We start from the raw sequence: 17,906 nt of genomic DNA, 5'->3' as shown, positions 1-17,906 counted from the left end.
ATTAGAGTATTGACTTGCAGTTCTAACACTGAATCTAGAAAAATAATCTTTTGAATATAACTTATTTCTTCAAGTGATTTAAGTTTACAATCAAAAATTGTCAAAATATTTCCATATAGGGGAAATACTTTTTAATAAAGTTGTGAATTTAAAAAGAAAAGAAAGAAGTAAAAACAATTTTTTGACATTTCTGAGCTCCAACATGTTACGTTTGCTCTTTGAAGAATCTCGTCTTTGAATGCTCACCTGTGTACTCCAATTTTGAAACCGTAATGGCTTTTCTTTCTTTGAATTACAGAGTTAGCTAGGGAAATATTTGTGACTCTTCCTCTGGAGTCTGACATTCCCTCTTAAATACATTAACTTGTTAAAATATATCTGTATACAAATAATATAGACTTTGCTGAGCAGTATGAAACAATTTCATATAAGCAACAGAAAAATGTCATTTTAGTTAAAGATAATAAGAAAAGGCTCTGGTGAAGAACAATTGGGATATTACTTTTTTATTATCATATTGTTAATTTTAACTTTCAAATGTATATTTGGCTAGAAAAATTCAGTATATGAAGTTGAACTCCATATAAATAAAGTGTTATTTTACATGCCTAACTACTTTGTGTCTTGATGGATTTTTACTGAACTATCTGTAGTATAGTCTGCAGTAGGCACTAAGTCTAACAATCCTCTTTCATTTGGAAAACTTTGGTACCTACTATTGCTGAGACTATTTCAAGCAGTTACAGGATCAACATACAAATCACTTTGCTGTGTAGCTAAAAACAGTGGCAACTGAAATTTGTATTTCAGATATCATTTGTACGTGAAGATAACCTTAACCTAATCTTCTCCAGCAGAGTATGACTATTGCAAAACTATTTTCAGCACTGAATGTAAATCGGTATCTGTCGCAACAATATTCTTAACTACAAACCCTGGGGCTTTAGAATCTCATTGTGTCTGTGTCAAAATCAATGAATCAGCATTAATCATACAAAATAGCCAATTATTTACATGTATGTTTGTTTGTTTTGTGTTAACACTTCAAGAAACACAAAAATAATCTGTGTTATGTTTGTTCTTTTTTTTTTAAATAGGCAACTGAAAAAATCCGGATTGAAATTATATCGCTTGGTCTTACTGAGTCACGAATTGCATCAGATGAAACAATACAGCAGCTGTTTGTAGAATGCAGATTATACAATTTCCTTGCAGAGGAGACCCCACTGTCACTTCCAAAACCAACAAGTGGTCAGAGGATTCACTATAACTATAGCAATGGTAAGTATGATGTATTCCTGTATTCTGTCTTATGAAAATACCTGCCAATAAAGCCCACTTCCTGTATATATTATAGTTGCATTTATCTGTGTACCGATTTGTATTTGTCTATTTCCCAAATATTTTGGGAAATATTAAAGGGGTTTTTTAAGCAATGAGGAAAGGATGCAATTATTAAGTATAAAATGAATTACTGAGGTAGGCTTGTGTATGAAATGGTAACATTACAACATATTTAAATATGCTGCTAGCACATAGATTTTAAAGTTAGGCTATACGTAACTGAAATTTATATATCCATTTTAAAAGAACATGATGAACTGATTTCTGTATTGGTACATGATGATACAGCAAAAGAAGAACATTCCATGTAACCATGTACGACTAAAATACAGTTGAAAAGACAGAAAATATCTAATTGGACTTGACCATCACTTGGGAATACTCAGTGTTCCTCTAATAAGAACTTTCTGAAATAGGCAATTATTCAGCCATGTTTAATACTAATACGTTGCTATTTACTTCATAATACTTAATTCTGCATGTTCCATATGCTGTTCTCTAACAAATGAACATTTGAAAATACTTTCTGTCAATTTACACTAATAACATACACAGAACTATTATAATAATTGATAATTCTCTCGTTAATTGTTTTCCCAGCTATTTCATAGTGTTTCAGTTATTAACTTTTTTTTTTTCCTTTTAAAGTCTATTTCATCCAAGATTCAGTCTGAGTGCTTGATGTTGTCTTGGACTTTAAGTATTGCATTTATAGCTGAGAGTATCCTGGAGCAGGTGAATCGGTTTGCTATTTGTGACATACCACTAACACAGACATTCAAATTAAGCATTCTTTTAAAATTAATTTTGTAAAAGTGGCTTTGCAAAAGTGGCGTCACAGTCAGATCTTTAAAATTGCTACCAGCTAGAAACCTGATTTTAGAAGGAGACTTGCCAAAGAATTTACTTATTTATATCCTCCTGATAAACTGTTGGATTACCCCATAGTTGGAGCCTGAAATCCCTCATAGATGTCACATCAACCATCACTATAGCCCATTTGAGAGAGAATAGAGAGGACAGGGTACAATACGTTAACTTCTGTGACTCTGAGAAAGACAGTAATCTTTGTAAGGCTTTAGCAAAAAAAAAAAAAACCAAAACCACAAAAACTAATAGTGCAGCAAACTCTCATTCACTGAGGCTTATTTCCATTCAAACAAATGGGATTTCTGGCATCACATACTAAATGACACATCAGATAAGTAAGAACTCTTTCTATGAGCTGAACAATATTTGTCTTGCTAGCTGCTGTAAACACTTTTGCAAATGTTCTAGATAGGCAGACATAATTGAAATAAATTTTCTAAAACCACATTGAAATAATACCATAAGCCAATAAAAGCTGTTTAACAGTCTTAATTTCTCTTGCTTCTTGAATTCTCATTGTTTTGAACATAAGCATTCAGAAGGTATAAAAATTCTTATGTAATATTCTGTGTGTATTGGGTATGATCTAAGCATAATATTAGTTTTTTAAGTATTGACTCTGCAAAGTTAAACTAGGAAAACGCAGCAAAGTTACGATGCATACAGAATTGAATTTCAAACTCAAGACAATTATGACAATTTTAAGCTATGATATTTGAAAATAGTTTCATGCTTTCTCAAGACTGTAATTCATAAGGCTTTCCAATCTGGTAGTGCTGTATCATACTTCTGCTAGTCAAAAACTGGCTTCATAACTTTGATTTTTGTATTTGCTGCTTAAGTATCAAATATAGAACTGTTTAAACTTTAAAATATCCTAACGAGTCAATATCAAAAGGTGGGTTTGGTCTTAATTGCTTCAGGACTGTATTCTGCAGCATAATACATAATAGCGTGGTTGTCACTTGCACAGTTTTGCTTAGATAATTGGTCATCTAATTTCTAGTCAAGGTTGACTTTGCATACGGGGGGAAAAAAAAAACCTGATGAGTCTGCTTTTTGATAATGTCAGTTGGAAAGCCAGTAAGATAATAGCAATGAAATCTGCATGTGTGTTTACTGTAGGTTTACTGCGTCTCTTACTCATGTCTGGTTAGATTTGAGTATGTTGAATATTTGAGGTTAATTGAATATTTTCTTTAATAAAAATGAGATTTGCATGGGTAGAAAGAAATTTATTTTGAGCTTAGATGGAAACTAACACTCATCTAGATTTCTGCATGGAGAAAATCGGGGTAAGTCCATAAGCAATCTAAAAAATGATGAATTCTTGTAAATAAAACATTTTATATTATTTATAATTGGAACAGCTTCACTGTTTTAAAAACATGTCTAACAGATACAGAGGGCTCCATGAGATTTGTTCCTTAAAAAACATTTGAAGATTTTCCATGCCCTTTGCACATCCTTTGCTGTCATTGCTTGACATGTAAGATACCAGAAGATTAATGGAGTCTTGTTGAAAACCAATATAGTAGAACTCCATTGATCTGGACATACAAGATCCTATGAATTTCTCTTTTCACAAGTGGTTAGAGCATGTAACTTGACATTACTGGCTTGTCTTGACTGTGAGTTTTTGACTAGGAATGGTTAGAAGATCACTTTCTTTCTTCCAAGGTCTCGCAACAGGAACTTGAATGGGACGTTTATATAGTCTAGGGTTATACCGCGTAAGTCTTGATTTCCCATGACCTCAAGTGTTATGTCCTGATGGCCATACTGACTGAGGAGAGGAGCTGTTGTGTGTGTGTGTGTTAGTGGTGGAAAGAGTTATTCAAATATCCATGCATGCTTCCAAACACTACAGTCCCATAAATTCCAAGAGAAGTGGAACTTGCCAACCTGTGCTTACACTGTGACTCTGTCCTGTAATTTGGTAAAAAGGAAGGATTCTGATTTTCTGACGGGGTTTGTTTTGGTATGGTTTGGTTTTGATGTTAGTGTGTTGCAGATCATAGTAAGCAATTAATTCACACTTGAACTTTTAAATTAGGTTTAAAATTGTGTGCCAGAAATTGTTTAATTCCAGCCATATCACAATATATGCTTTAAAGCAAACATAATAGCAGTTTCACTGTCTGAAAAACATCGGGAAACATGTTGCACCAAGCAAGCAAAGCCCAGTCTCCCTCACATATAAATGCATCTATTGATATTTGATACATAATTTCAATAAAATAAACATTTTTCTTGTCAAGGCCACAATTACTTAAATTACAAGCCTAAGGTTAGTTCATAAATGTTGTTAACAAAAAGCATTCATATTTTATTGAATATGAAGACTTAACTATGAAAATGCTGAGATGGCAAGAAAGTTACTAGAAAGTAAGATTGATAGAAGGTCTGAAATGTGTCCTTATCACTGCAAACAGTGCTTCTAGAGAACAGGCAGCAGAAGCAGAAGAAAGATTTAGAAAATTTTGCAAAGATTTTATGACATTTAATCAGAAAGCTTTCTCTCGTCAGTGAACAGGTAGTTATTTGAACAACTTGAAGTACAAGTCTAAGTAGATCAAAGGAAGGGGAAGTGGGGGAAAGATGATGAGGCTTATTTTTTATTAAAATGTTTTATTTTTTATTTAAAATATTTATGAAAATGTTAAGGCCTTGCATCACAAAATATTGTTATACTACTTTGTGTTTATTCCTTTTCTCCATTTAAAGCTCAACACTGAAGCATTTTTTCGTCATCATTGTGATGAAACTCTGCTTTGATACATAGTCATTTAGTTTTGTTAGAAAGCGAACTATGAAAAAAGTATGCTATAACAGAACCAGTTGTGGTAATGTTTGGAATTGTAGTGATTTTTAATGGGGTTCCAGGGTCATTGTAATCTTCAGGTTTTAGTGCTTTTTTAGGACAAACTTTAAAATTATGATTTTAGATGCAAACTGTCACAAGTTAATGTTGAATGATTTTTGCAATTAATTGGATAGAAATATGAGCTGTTCCGTGCCTTGGAACTATGTTATAATTCTAAATTCAGGCTGTACTAAGGGGTGATACGAAAGCATGTTATTCATCAGGATCTAAAAATATTTTTTCACTATGGTTAATCGTTTTCCCCAGACTTGAATGGAGTTCTTGCCCGGAATGTTTTACTTGCTAGTCTGAATTTTTCCATTGAGTGAAATGAATTTGAACACTTTAGGTTTGTAAATAATTTCCACTTAAAATTGGTTTACAGAATTAGTAAACTTCGGAAATTCCATTTGGGATGCTTATGGGAAAGGGAAGAATCTGTCGATGTGGCAGCGCCTTTGAAGTCCGTTGGCTGTCCATCTGTCTCCCTGCTGCCTCCCCATCACTTCCTGTGGTGGCCCCAGGAGCACTTGGCCATGAGAGTAGCACATGTGGAAAGTCATCCACATGCCCAAAAGAATAGCAGATGGCAGTAACAGCTTCTTTTAACCTGTCTAAGAAAGTAAGGATATTGTGGGTGGAAGCTAAGGATTCCAAGATAGAGCACCAATGCTTTGCTTTTTGTTAGTAAAGAAAAATGCTTTGCTTTTCTGTTAGAAAATCTGTTAAGTTCCAGATACCAATTGTACTGTCTGTTTCCTGAAAGTAACTGATTTCTAATAGCGATTCTGCTGACCAGGTAAGACCTGAGGAGCAGCCAGCTTTGGAGAAAACTGGAGAACCAGTAGCTCTGGAAGATGTACTTCCTAGGAGGACTTTTATAGATATACGTCCCTCAGTAAATTCCTTTGCAATGGGTTAATTTGAGCCTTCTTATCTCTCTTTCCTACTCATGTAGTCCAATACTCTCTGCTCCTTGGCAGAATTGGTAATTTCTGTTTATACAAATAAGTTTATTTTAGACAATAGAAGACAGTATAAAATACAACCAAGATTTCTGTCAGCACGTAGGAAAAGGGAACTTTAATGTGATGTGGAGAGTGAAAAAGAGCTTTTTTAGTACAGTAGAAGAGAGTGAATACTAAAGATGTTGGATTTCAAACAGACGAATTTCTAGCTCCTCCTCCTGCCCTCAAAAACAAATGAAAAATGTTCCTAAGAGCGACATTTGTTTTTCAGAGGGTTATGTTCATTCTAGTTCTGTCCTAGCAAAATTTTTTCAGTTGCATTTATAACTTTTAAAAAAAAGTAATTCCTTTAACACTGTTTTTCAATTTTATATCCTGAATTTTCATAGTCTTTCACAGTAGCTTACTGATACTTGTAGGCTGATACCATTTGCAAGAAAGCAGCTACTTTCTAAGTATAAGATGCCCAAAAAAGTCTCAAAGAATTTCCTAAAACCCTATTTTTCATTCTCTCATTGTTTTTTCCAAAGGCTGTTTTTCACTGCAGGTCATATTAATGGTACAAAAATTAAAAGTTGGTCCTTGTGTTTGTATTTTAAATTAAAACAATGAAAGGCTTTCAGAGCACTCAAACACACTCCCCAGGCTCTGGATTTTCTCCAGTCCATTGGTCTAGATGTTTCTCTTATTGAAATATTGTGGCAGGAAAGGAGGATTAAATTACTGAGGCTGTCAAAAAGGACAAGCACTCTGCCATACATTATCATTATCACTAGCTTCCTCAGTGGAAGAAAATGCAGTAAATAACTTCGAATACAAAGCAATAAAGACCACTGGCTTTTAAAATCATGACTGCTATTGCCATTAACAGAAAATGACAGCTATGTGGCATGCTTAGATGCTGCTTGTATCTTTTTTGACAGCGTGCACATAAACCTGCCAGTGACATGCCATTAGATCACATGACCTTTCAAATTTGATCCTAATATTGTTGCTTTTCCTTAGGAAAGACAAGGGGAAAAAAATGTTTATTTTTCTTTCTTCTTTTCTTCATGCTCTTTCTTTTAGAAGATGAAAAACAATTGATAACTAAGTAAATTAATTCCGATTTGCTTTGCAGTGATACATGTGGATAAGGCAAATAATCGTGCAAGAAGAGAGTATCTCAAGTCTATGCTTCTAAAGCCAGATCTACATACTGACAGGTACATATTAGTGCTGAAAAACTCTATAGAAGGTCTTTGTAAATAATGTGTATGGTTTGCCTTGTTGTTTGACTTCATTGAGGAGGTATCCCTGAGAAGTTAATATATAACTAAATAACTAGAGAAGATTTAGTTTCAGCTAGGAATGATACCTATATTGTAATGTGGCAATTGATCTACATTTCTTTCCTGAGTAGGTTCATGTGGCATGGAATATTGCAATGTCTCTTAATGTTGTTTTAGTGCTGTGTATTGGTTTTGTTTTTAACAACCTCGTTTTGCAAAAGAGAGATTCTATCGTCAGCGTTCTATCAATAATGAATTTGAAAAGCACATATCTGCCTGATGGTAGAGTAATACCACTGTTGCTTTCTGAATTCAGAGTACTAGGAGGAGTGTGTGAATTGGCCCTAGAATTTCCAAAAACATATATATGTAGCAGGCAGCTACTATATGTATACATATGAGAAATAGTATGAATTAGTCTTGTCCAAGCTCATAATAATAAATTTGTTCTTATCCAAATTTTTTGAAATAGCATGTGCATTAGTTTGAGAGAATGAATGACATACTTTGATTCTGTTTCCTCTTGAAAGTCAATCTTAAACAAAATGGAACAATTAGTATTTTAAAGATGCATTTAATTTACCAAAGAGTAGAATACCTGCTGATTGTATTTGAAGTGTAGGAGTTACTTGTAGATCTTTTAAATACATATTGAGTCACGAATCACAGATTCACTCTGCAGTAAGAGAGTGATCTCTCTTCATTCTATTTCCCTTCTAAAGCCGAGTTTCATGTCTTGAACAGAAAACAGGTTTTAAGGAATGGAGCAGAGAACACCATGAAATGATTACTTGTTGGGATGCAAATATCATACCAAAACATTCTTAGGTTTGGAGATCTAAAAAACAAAACAAAAAAAAAGTCTTCTCTTAATAAGCAAGCAGAAGATAGAATAGGAAAGCGGGGAACGTGTTCTACTAATAAATTAACAACACTGAGCACAAAATATTCTTCTTTTTCCTGAGGGATAATTCAGCAAAGTAAAATAGCTAGTCTGTAGGCTTAAATTTCACCTGTAAATACTTAGGTATCTATACTAAATATTTTACAAACCTAAGGTAAAAACAAGGTAAAATAACAGCAGCAAGCTTTTTCCCACAACAGAAGTATTCATCTTTTATATGAGCCATCATGGTACTGTCCTCTGTGTAGATAGGTTGTTTTCTATATTTATCAGTGTGTCTAGTTTGGTCTGTAGTGACTTTTGAATTCTGTATTGACTAAGCAAGAGGACCACCAAGAAACAAAATTTATGGAAAGATTCTGCCTATGCACCAAATGTTTTCAACTCTATGCATTTTAAACCTGGCTTAGTTATATCTTCAACACATGTTTTCTATCACAAGCCTTACAAACTAATATCAGAGATTTTTCAGCTGAAACAGGAACTGAACTAAACTAATGCTTTAAAGCTCAGGAAACCAAATTATCAAGAATATAAATATCATTGAAAATTGCCTGCACATGGTTTAGCCTGACAGTTTATTGGTGTTTGTGCTATGCCAGATTATAGGAGCATATATAGTGTTTTATGTCTGTTAAGTGGCGTATTAAGTTTTCAGGTGAACTTTCTCCCTGTCATAATTAACGTTGTTAGAAATGATACTCATAATGATTGGGTCCATATTAGAACACAAATAAATAGGCACATGACATGCTATTTTTGTCTTTCAAAAGGAGAGTCACTTCAGTGATGTCCCTTGAAAACAATAAATATTCTCAGGTGTTAACAGAGATAATATAATACATAAAATTACTGGTAAGCTGAAGTTGCAACTATAGCCTAATCCTGTAGTTGAAACAGGAGCCAACTTGGCCCTGAAAATAATGGATTTCACAGCTTTATACTCTTTTAGTTTATACTTACAAATAAATAAATGTGGATTGACATGGCATTTATGTGAGAAACTGTGTTTACTTGTTGGGAGTGGGATTTACTGTTCATTAAAAGTTCAGATTTCAAAACAAAGTTGATTTCTCCTTTCAATTTCATTTCTTGATATGGAATCATTGTCAGTGTTTATTAGAAACATTGATTTTGGTTCCACATTTGAATAAATGGGTTTAGTGGCAGAAAACGCAAGATAGTCTGTATTGCCACAAGAATTCAGTATTCAAGAAAATAATAAAAAAATATGCTGCTAAATAGAATTATATAAAATCTAAAATATATGAGCACGAGGTAGTAGGAGACTAGGAAGACTCTTGGAAATCCTATTTAGGTTAGTAATTGTTGCATACCACAAAGATGGTTCTTCTCTTTTGATAAGCGTCTTTGTCTTTATCTACGTTTTCAGACAGACAATGTCTCTGTCATTAATATGGAAATTTTGTCAGAACACTTGCTTTCTCTTATAGCTGTATTGCGTGACATGGGTAGCCTTTTTGTTTTGTTTCTTCTTCTTGTGTATAACAGGGATGCAAATTACATTCATTGTTTACATTAGGAAGCTCTACTTACTAATATTTGTAAAAGTTTGGGGGGGAAAAAAGGATACAAAATTATTATTTTATTTTATAATCTGAACCCAGTACTTAATTAATTACATGTTCAAGTCTTTAAATCACTTAATAACTGGCTGCATTTCTGGCAGTCCATTTAACTTACTATAACTGTGTCATAGTAATCTTCTATTGTTCATTCGGTTAGTATTCTGCTGTTGCCTTCCAGTACTTTAAAGGTGTAGAAATTCGGTTCATGGAGAAAAACTTACGTGATTCCTCATGCCAGATTGGACTTGCAAGCTTGCAGACCTGGCGAGAGAGTATATGTTCTTCTGACAAGTGTCAGGAGAGACATATGTGAAGAATGGAGGAATCCATTCTTCGAACAGCCACCCTGCTGTGCTAACAAGAGTGAACAGGTTTATGCAAGAGGTTTCCAGGCTGATCCTGACAGGTGCATCATTTCTTGGTAGGAAATGACTGTTACTCCAAGAAGCTGACTGTAAGAAGTCATTGTTCTCCAAAGTAACAAAATCTATGCGTCCACGTTATGTGAGTACAGAGCGTGTGTACCCTGTTAGCTTCACATTAATATACTATATTAACACACAAGGTTTTCTCCTTGTTGCTTAAAAATTACTTTACCTGTGGAATGAAGAATTAGAATCAAATTTGCTTACATCGCAGCTTTGTCTGGGCACTGTGAATTCCTTGCTGTTAGTAGGCATGGGATTCCTGCAAGGAAGTGAGTACTGATAGCTGGTGTTAGAGAAATGTTATTAGGCCTGCTTTTAATTTATGCTTTAGGGAAAATTTTAGTGGTAGTTGGTACCCTTAAGTGATAAAAATTAATCCAGCACTAATCTGCTCCTCTTCTGTCACTGTTTTAACTGCTAAGCTGGTTTCTCCAAATGATTTGATTTAACATTGACACTGAATCATAACAAAACAAATATGCTCCCAATGTCTTAACAGTTTTATCAGTTATTCGTACAGTTTTTAATTTGTTTTTATTTAATTTAATATTTATCTTACACATCTAAGTATTTCTTTCTTTCTTTTTGATTGAGTTTTGGCAGTTTTGCTCTATGCCAAAATCTTGTTAGGTCCATTATATTCAGTCAAACACCTGCTGTTGGAAATAGCGGTGATATTCTTCCTTTTATGCCTCCAGAAATCTTTTTTAAAGACACATATTTTCAATACATGTCTGGTTTTAGTGGCAAACAAGTACTTATGCATGTATTTTCTATAGTAAATATTTGTTAGTAAGAGCCAAGCACAAAAAAAATTGCTAGAAAAGCATATTGTGGTTGGTCTTTTGTTTAAAGCCTTTTAGGAAGATTTGATTATATTTGGTCTAAGTTATCCTTTCCTGTAGACTTGGATTGTATGCAACTTGATTGTTACTCATTTGGAATTATGCTTATTGTAACATTATTAGGCTGTGAAGCTCACAAGCATTCACAGTTTAAACACCACTGCCAAGACATACCAAAAAAGTAGTTAGCTCTGAATTGCTGTCATTTTGTCAGTCTCGGTGTTTTTGGCCCCAACATAAGCCACTAACTCAAGTCAGCTCCAGCACAATACTGGAATTATGTGTTTAAAAGAAAAGCCATACTTGGATGCAATGAGTGTAATTTAAGTTCACAGAAGAAATGCAAATATTTTGTATAGGTTTTGGGCTTAGATGTCTGCGTTGGACAAACAGGCGGTGTTTAGACAGCACGGTAAATACTCAAAGGCCTTTGTATCCAGGCTATACTCACGGGTAGTTTTTTATGCATAAAACAGGAACAGAATAATGAAGATAAAATATGGGGTGTATTGGTCAGAGGGAACAAGTGCAGGGCAAATTGCTGTGTAAGGTCCAACTTTAAATAATGAATACTCAACGTTAGAAAGATACTAATTTGAGAGAACTGCTTTTAGGTTCCTGTTATTTTTGTGGAATGTGTTCTTGGCTAGAATATGCTTTCCAAGTATCTAAATGAGGTGTGAAAATTCTCCATAACTTCCAGATAAATATTTTACACTTGGTGTTTGGAAATAGTTGCTTCATTGAATACGGCTAGTATTTCTGATATCAGGAAAATGTTTGATATGGTTTGTCTTTCACAATTATTTATCTCATGTGTCCCACGTAACTCACTGTAAAGCCAAGAAAATGCATGGCTTAAAATATTACTGAGGCTAGATCTAAATTATCAAGAAGCGCAGGCCAGATAATCGCTAGCACAAAGCGGTTGTTGCCAACGATCTGATATTCACAGTACATAGATTTGTAGGATGATTTTGAGAATTGAGAATACTAGTTGATCCTACTGACTGAATGTCTGTTGCAGTAGAGTGCATTAGGGTTAGGTACTCCTGGAGCACATCTTCAGTTGTGTTTAGTCCAGTCCAACAGGAATCCAGTCACTGTGTTCTAAGACTACTGTGCAAATAAAGCACCGTAACTGGGGACAACTGAAAAGTTTACTTCATAAGCATGCTCAGCATCATAGGTGAAATAATCATACAGGTTCATCTTACGTGGCCTGACTGAATTAAAGGAATTGAACTTTTTTAACAAGTTTATGGTATTAAAAGGTTTTAACCAACAAAACATAATTACCTTTAATCTAAACCTTTCATTATTGCTTATGAATTGTTTTTATTTCTTCACATCAAATAATTTGCATGGTACAGTCAAAACAGTCAAAATTTAAACAAAAACAAACAAAACAATAAATGACAAGAAAAACCCTAACTATATTTTTAGATATTTTATATAGAAGAGTTTTGCTAGAAGAGCTTCAAAATACATAGATACCGTCTCGATTTTTACCTATGAGGGGGTAAATAAAAAGAAATTAAGTGACTTGAACAGTTGATTCAGCAGCTGAGCTAAACAAACTTAGAAGTTTCAAACGTGAAGAAGTCTTTAATCCTTAGACTAGTCTGCCTGTCACTGCCATATGAACAAGAATTGTGCCATGGGGTGGTGGTGAAGAGGGGAGAAAAATGAAACAATTCTATAAGCCTACAGATCTGTGGTTACAACTTCTCTGTCTTTCTAGTACTGCTAAATAATGCTAAAGAAGGAGAGAAGACTTAAAAGAAAGGGTCTCAAACTATTCTTGTTATGGAAAATGTTGAATATAATTGATAAAGAGTTCTGGTTTATGCTTAACTTGTAAAATACAGTGTGTGTTTTGCCATGGTTTTTTGCTTTTTTTTGAGTTAATTTTCAATCCTTTTTGAAAGTAGACTATCCTTTTTTGCCTTTTTTTATGCTTAGCCTACGGTTTACAGTGGTCAGTGATCCCCCAGAAGATGAACAGGATCTTGAATGTGAAGATATCGGCTTTGCTTATGTCAGTTTGAGAGAGATATTCCAGAAGCAAAGAGATATCATTGAGCAAGATATTGATGGTAAGTTTGAGATTACTTCCTTGTAACCTTTTGTAACCTAAAAATTATTTGTTGAATTTCTGCTTTTCTTTACAAGCTTTACTGTGCAAGTAATTGACTTACATTGTTTCAATAAGAAATTCTATAATATTAACTAATGGCATCCACATTTGTTTACAAAAGCCTTCAAAAATTGTGTACTGCTGTTATTCCTTAAAATTTGTTTTAAAAAAACCCAAAACCAAATAGCTCTCAGCTCATAGTAATTAGTTCATAAAACCTAAGAACTTTCAGGACATGTCCACTTATTGCTCTATTCTGTACAACATACTTCATGCTAGTAACACTATAAATATGTATTTTGTTATTAAAATTTATGTCAGTAATTCTGTATTGCTAATGTCTGTATCTTTATTGAAGTCAAGTTATATCCCCCAGAGTACTTCAAGCTTCTGTCCTCCATATGAAACCTACATTTGAGACAATACAAAACACTGGTGGCTTTGGTTAGGTATCAGTTTAGAGTACGCATCCTTCTGTAGCAAACTGTGACCGAACTTTCACTGTCACCCATTAAAGTAAGAGGAGATGAGTAGAAGGTGGAGGAAAGATTCCTGCGTCTTAAGACAGCATTTTTATAATGCTGCTAAGAAGACTCAAGAAGGCTACTCAGTCCTTTCACAGACAGTGAAGGAAAATATTATCCTTGCTTAGACTTTCCTGTTTCCCAAGGTTGCAGGGGCATGGTTATCAATGCTGCATTTTTCTCCTTACCTGTTACTCTCCATCCTCTTCCCCCATTGTGATAAAGCTCAGTGAAGAAGCTGAGAGTATATCTGTTATAAAACCGTTACTGTCCTATAACGGTAAGTGAACCAGCTTAATTACTAGACATAGTGCATGCATGTTTGCAAGGTACTCTTTGCAATAGCAACAATTCTAGTTAGCCCTTGTAGAATGCCAAGCTAATGTGACCTTACTACTTCTACTGCTGTGTCTAATTACCATACCTTGAGTGATGGGGAGCTGCGTAGTGAGGGAAAACAATAGGCTTTCTTACCCATTTCCATTATCATACATGATTTGCATCCATGCTAATGCGTATTTTCAGTATTTTAGCTACAAAGTTCCAGGAACGTGATAAGGAAAATTCTAGGAAGAATCAGATTTCATACGCTGGAAAAATACTATACAGATCTGATGCACTCCTTACTGTGGCTGAACCACTTAATCTTTTCTCCACCAATAATTTTTCTCCAAGTAGTTTTGCAAAAGCACATCTCCTCCAAAAGGGTATTTCATAGTCTCTCACTGGAAAATTGTTTTTGTTCTGGATTCTATGGCCATAATTCCCATTGTCATAATTCCCATTTGATAAGACTGATTAGTGATATAAATATAATTTTGTACCCTTGAAAGTCACCTTTTACAAAACTCATAGAACTCCCAATCATCTGAGATAATAACTATGACAGGAAGGACTGGGTTTTGTTACTAGCTGTTGTTCTGTCAAAAGGTAATCATTACTGTGTCATGACAACCACTGCAATATTGTGAGGAGCATTTCTTCCCCTAATCATTTGAACTAGACATTTGAACTAATTTTTACCTTATGAACATTATATCAATGAAAATGATCATAATAGATAGAAATACTCTTATTCTTATTCCAATCCACACTTCTTCCCTTACCTGCACATGCTGTACAGCTCAGATTTTCTTTATTGCATCCATAAACATATCTTCTGAAAATTATAACTTTCAGAGAACTGAAAATGATGTTTACATTAATATATGTCAGATCATGGCAAAAGTACAGTATATCAGTATCTTTTCTTGGACAAAGTCATTGTAAAAGGATCTGTTCTTAAGATCTGAACACAGACTTCAATTAAATGTAATGGCACAATGAATAGAACTCCTAAATAATATTGTACACATTTTCTGAGGTGGATACTGGTTTGAGGGAAAAAGAATAAACCTAGACACAGGGAAGTTCATAGGATTCTCCCACATGAAGATCTACTCATTCTTAAGTTATACACCATAAGCTTCCTTCACTCTTCTTGACAACTGCAAGCGTGTATCTTTTTCACATGGTGTTCTTTTCATTGCTGATTGTGTGAAAGTGGCCTACATGAAATTTGAAGAAATTAGGTGAATAGCTAAGCAAGAGTCTGGATAAAAAAAAGAATATAGACAAAACATATAACAATATGTCTCAGAGATAATATGACAATATTAAAACTGAGAAAAGGGAATTAATGTTATCTTCTGGTATCATGAATTACAGGAATGGTAGGATAACTGTAAGTAAGAAGAATGATGTCCCCTGAAGCCTGCTCTTTAAGTTGGCAGTTCACTGAGTGGTTTGTCCAAGGATATACAAAATGGTTTGGATCTCTAAGAATAGCATCCAATCTGTCCTATAATAGCTCTATCAACAAAGTAAATGATGGAAGGTTCATCCCATGTTTTTCCTTCTTTAAACCTCTTCTCAGCTGTCCCAGCAGCCTAAGAAGTTGTGGCATGCAGTGTCATTGCATGTCCCAGACCACTTATCCCAGTTTATATATTAAATGCATAACCCTGCCATTTGTCTGCTGTATAATTTGCTTTGAAAAGATGTGTTGTCAAGATGATTTTTTTTTTTATATTCAAATTCCTTCTAGAGTCTTGTTAGGCAGCCTCATTGCTTGTTATGCAGTACTGGGAAAGCGCCTCATTTTTGACCGTTAGCAGCATGTTTCTAAGCAGCAGAGACTGTGGCCCTCTGGGCTTACTTGGATATTGTAAAAGAGTGCAATTTTAAAACGTTAGCTAATTTCTGTAAAATAGAAATTTTAAATACTACTTTAAAACCCACATACACAAAGATGAAGGTTGCTAAATAGTTTAGGCTAGGAGAAATACCACCTTTACACTTCACTATTTTACAACACATAGAAGCCTGAAAGTAAAACAATTTTGCATTGTACTGACTGGAAAAAACGATTTACTGTTTAAATACTAATAACTGTCCAGGCTGATTTGGACTGGTCGTACATACAATGCAGAAAACGGTGTATTTTTTACTTAAAACTATTTTTAAGTATGCATATATGTCTTTAATAGGGTTTGGAACATCTATATTTATGTATTGTGAAAAATAATTAATTTATATAGGCAATTATCATACAGATAGTTTTCTTTATTTCAAAGTTAATTCCAACACTAATACTTTTAATGATGTACATTCTAGTTCTTAGAGTGCTCAATTTCCAGTAGGCTGAGTGCCTGAACGGGAAGATGTCTTTTTTAATTATTTACTTATTTTCTCTTTTTTAAGCATATACTAGGTGCCTTTTAATCTGTCCAAATGCTAAGGAAAATTATCAGAACAAAAGCAAAACCTTAAATGAAATTGCTAATGCTGTTTTCTGATGTCTCCTTTCTAGTTTTCGATTCACAAGATGATAGTGCAGTAATTGGAAAGCTCAAAGTAACAGTGGAAGCCCTCCATGCGCTGCGTTCAGTCTATGAGGAATGCAAAGATGACTAGGAGGCATGAAAGGGAAGTTTGCCTACAGAAGTTCCTTCTCCCAGTGTAAATACATGCTTGATAGTGCTTCAAAGATGAAATCTTTGTAATTCTTGCAGTATATTTAATGTATAATTTATATGAAAAGGACGCTTGATTTGTAGTTGTAAAGTTTTGTATACTTTTCAGTCTGTTTGTTTTTATATTTCCCCCCTAAGGCTACGAATCTCTCCACAATGGACAACGTCTTGTAAATAATTAATACCTACATGATTGAATGATGTGCTTTATTTGCATTTTCAAGATTTTTTCCTACATAAAACAGTAATAAAAATGCAAGTCAAATTTTTAATTTTTAATAAAAAAACCATAAGCCTTAGAAAACTGATTAAAAATACTTTTATGTTATCCCTAATCACCCCACTAAATGGACTGCCTGTGATTAGCCTCATTAAGAATTTTATACTGTGAAGATTTTATTAAAAGCAATATATGAAAATTACTTGGATTAATGTGTTAATCTGCCTCTTTAAAATGCTAATATCCATTTTATGCACATTAAATCTCAGTATGTGTTTTCTTTGATGCATGCAGTTCCTATCAATTAAATATAAAAAATGAGGCTAGTTGCAGGACTTATTAAATTACTGCAACCTTTTTTTAAATAACTTTTACCCTTCTACTAACGTTATAATCAACTGTTTATGATTATCATGATTTGAAGTAGGGGGAAGGCAGGCACAATAATTATTCTATACAGTAAAAGATTTACTTTCAGCTAACATCTGTCAAAGCACAAAAAGAAGCCATACAGCCTCAGGTTTTAGTTCACCTAGTTTGAGCAGTAGGGACAGGCAACTGTGTTTTCATTTGGTTTTTGTCACTTTTAGAACTTACATCAAACATATACAATGAATTGTTGTATCTGAATAACCAGTGTCTAACTTGGAAAGTTAATTTTCCAGCTTTTAACCAATCTCAGTGAAGGGTTTAATTGATATTTTTAATGGAGCTGTGAATCAATGCTGCAAAAGGATTGTCTCCTGAGAACAAGGATATAATACGTTTCATTTTTTAATTTACTTTTTTTATTTGTCATTTTCTTCAAAGGATTTTATAGGCTGTGGATTTCCACTGTTTGCAAACAGGCTATGTTTCTTCATAAGCATATGTAAAGTATTCAGAGAGATAAGTAATTTATTAAAATCTACCTAATTTGCCGT

General features: G+C 33.9%; 1 protein-coding gene across 1 annotated transcript in view; it reads left to right on the top strand.

Annotated features, from left to right (window-relative positions):
- RPGRIP1L (RPGRIP1-like) overlaps nt 1–16,871 on the top strand; it is a 70,757-nt gene extending 53,886 nt beyond the window's left edge. Inside the window, exons 22-25 of the mRNA XM_010282729.1 lie at nt 1,098–1,281; nt 7,169–7,253; nt 13,051–13,184; nt 16,601–16,871. Coding sequence (XP_010281031.1) covers nt 1,098–1,281; nt 7,169–7,253; nt 13,051–13,184; nt 16,601–16,704 — 507 coding nt within the window. The 3' untranslated portion in view covers nt 16,705–16,871. The remainder of the gene's footprint in view (nt 1–1,097; nt 1,282–7,168; nt 7,254–13,050; nt 13,185–16,600) is intronic.
- The last annotated feature ends 1,035 nt before the right edge of the window (nt 16,872–17,906 follow it).

The sequence above is a fragment of the Phaethon lepturus genome, unplaced genomic scaffold, assembly GCF_000687285.1.
Source record: "Phaethon lepturus isolate BGI_N335 unplaced genomic scaffold, ASM68728v1 scaffold5782, whole genome shotgun sequence".
In the NCBI taxonomy this organism is placed as follows: domain Eukaryota; kingdom Metazoa; phylum Chordata; class Aves; order Phaethontiformes; family Phaethontidae; genus Phaethon; species Phaethon lepturus.
This window is presented reverse-complemented; position numbering and strand designations above follow the sequence as displayed.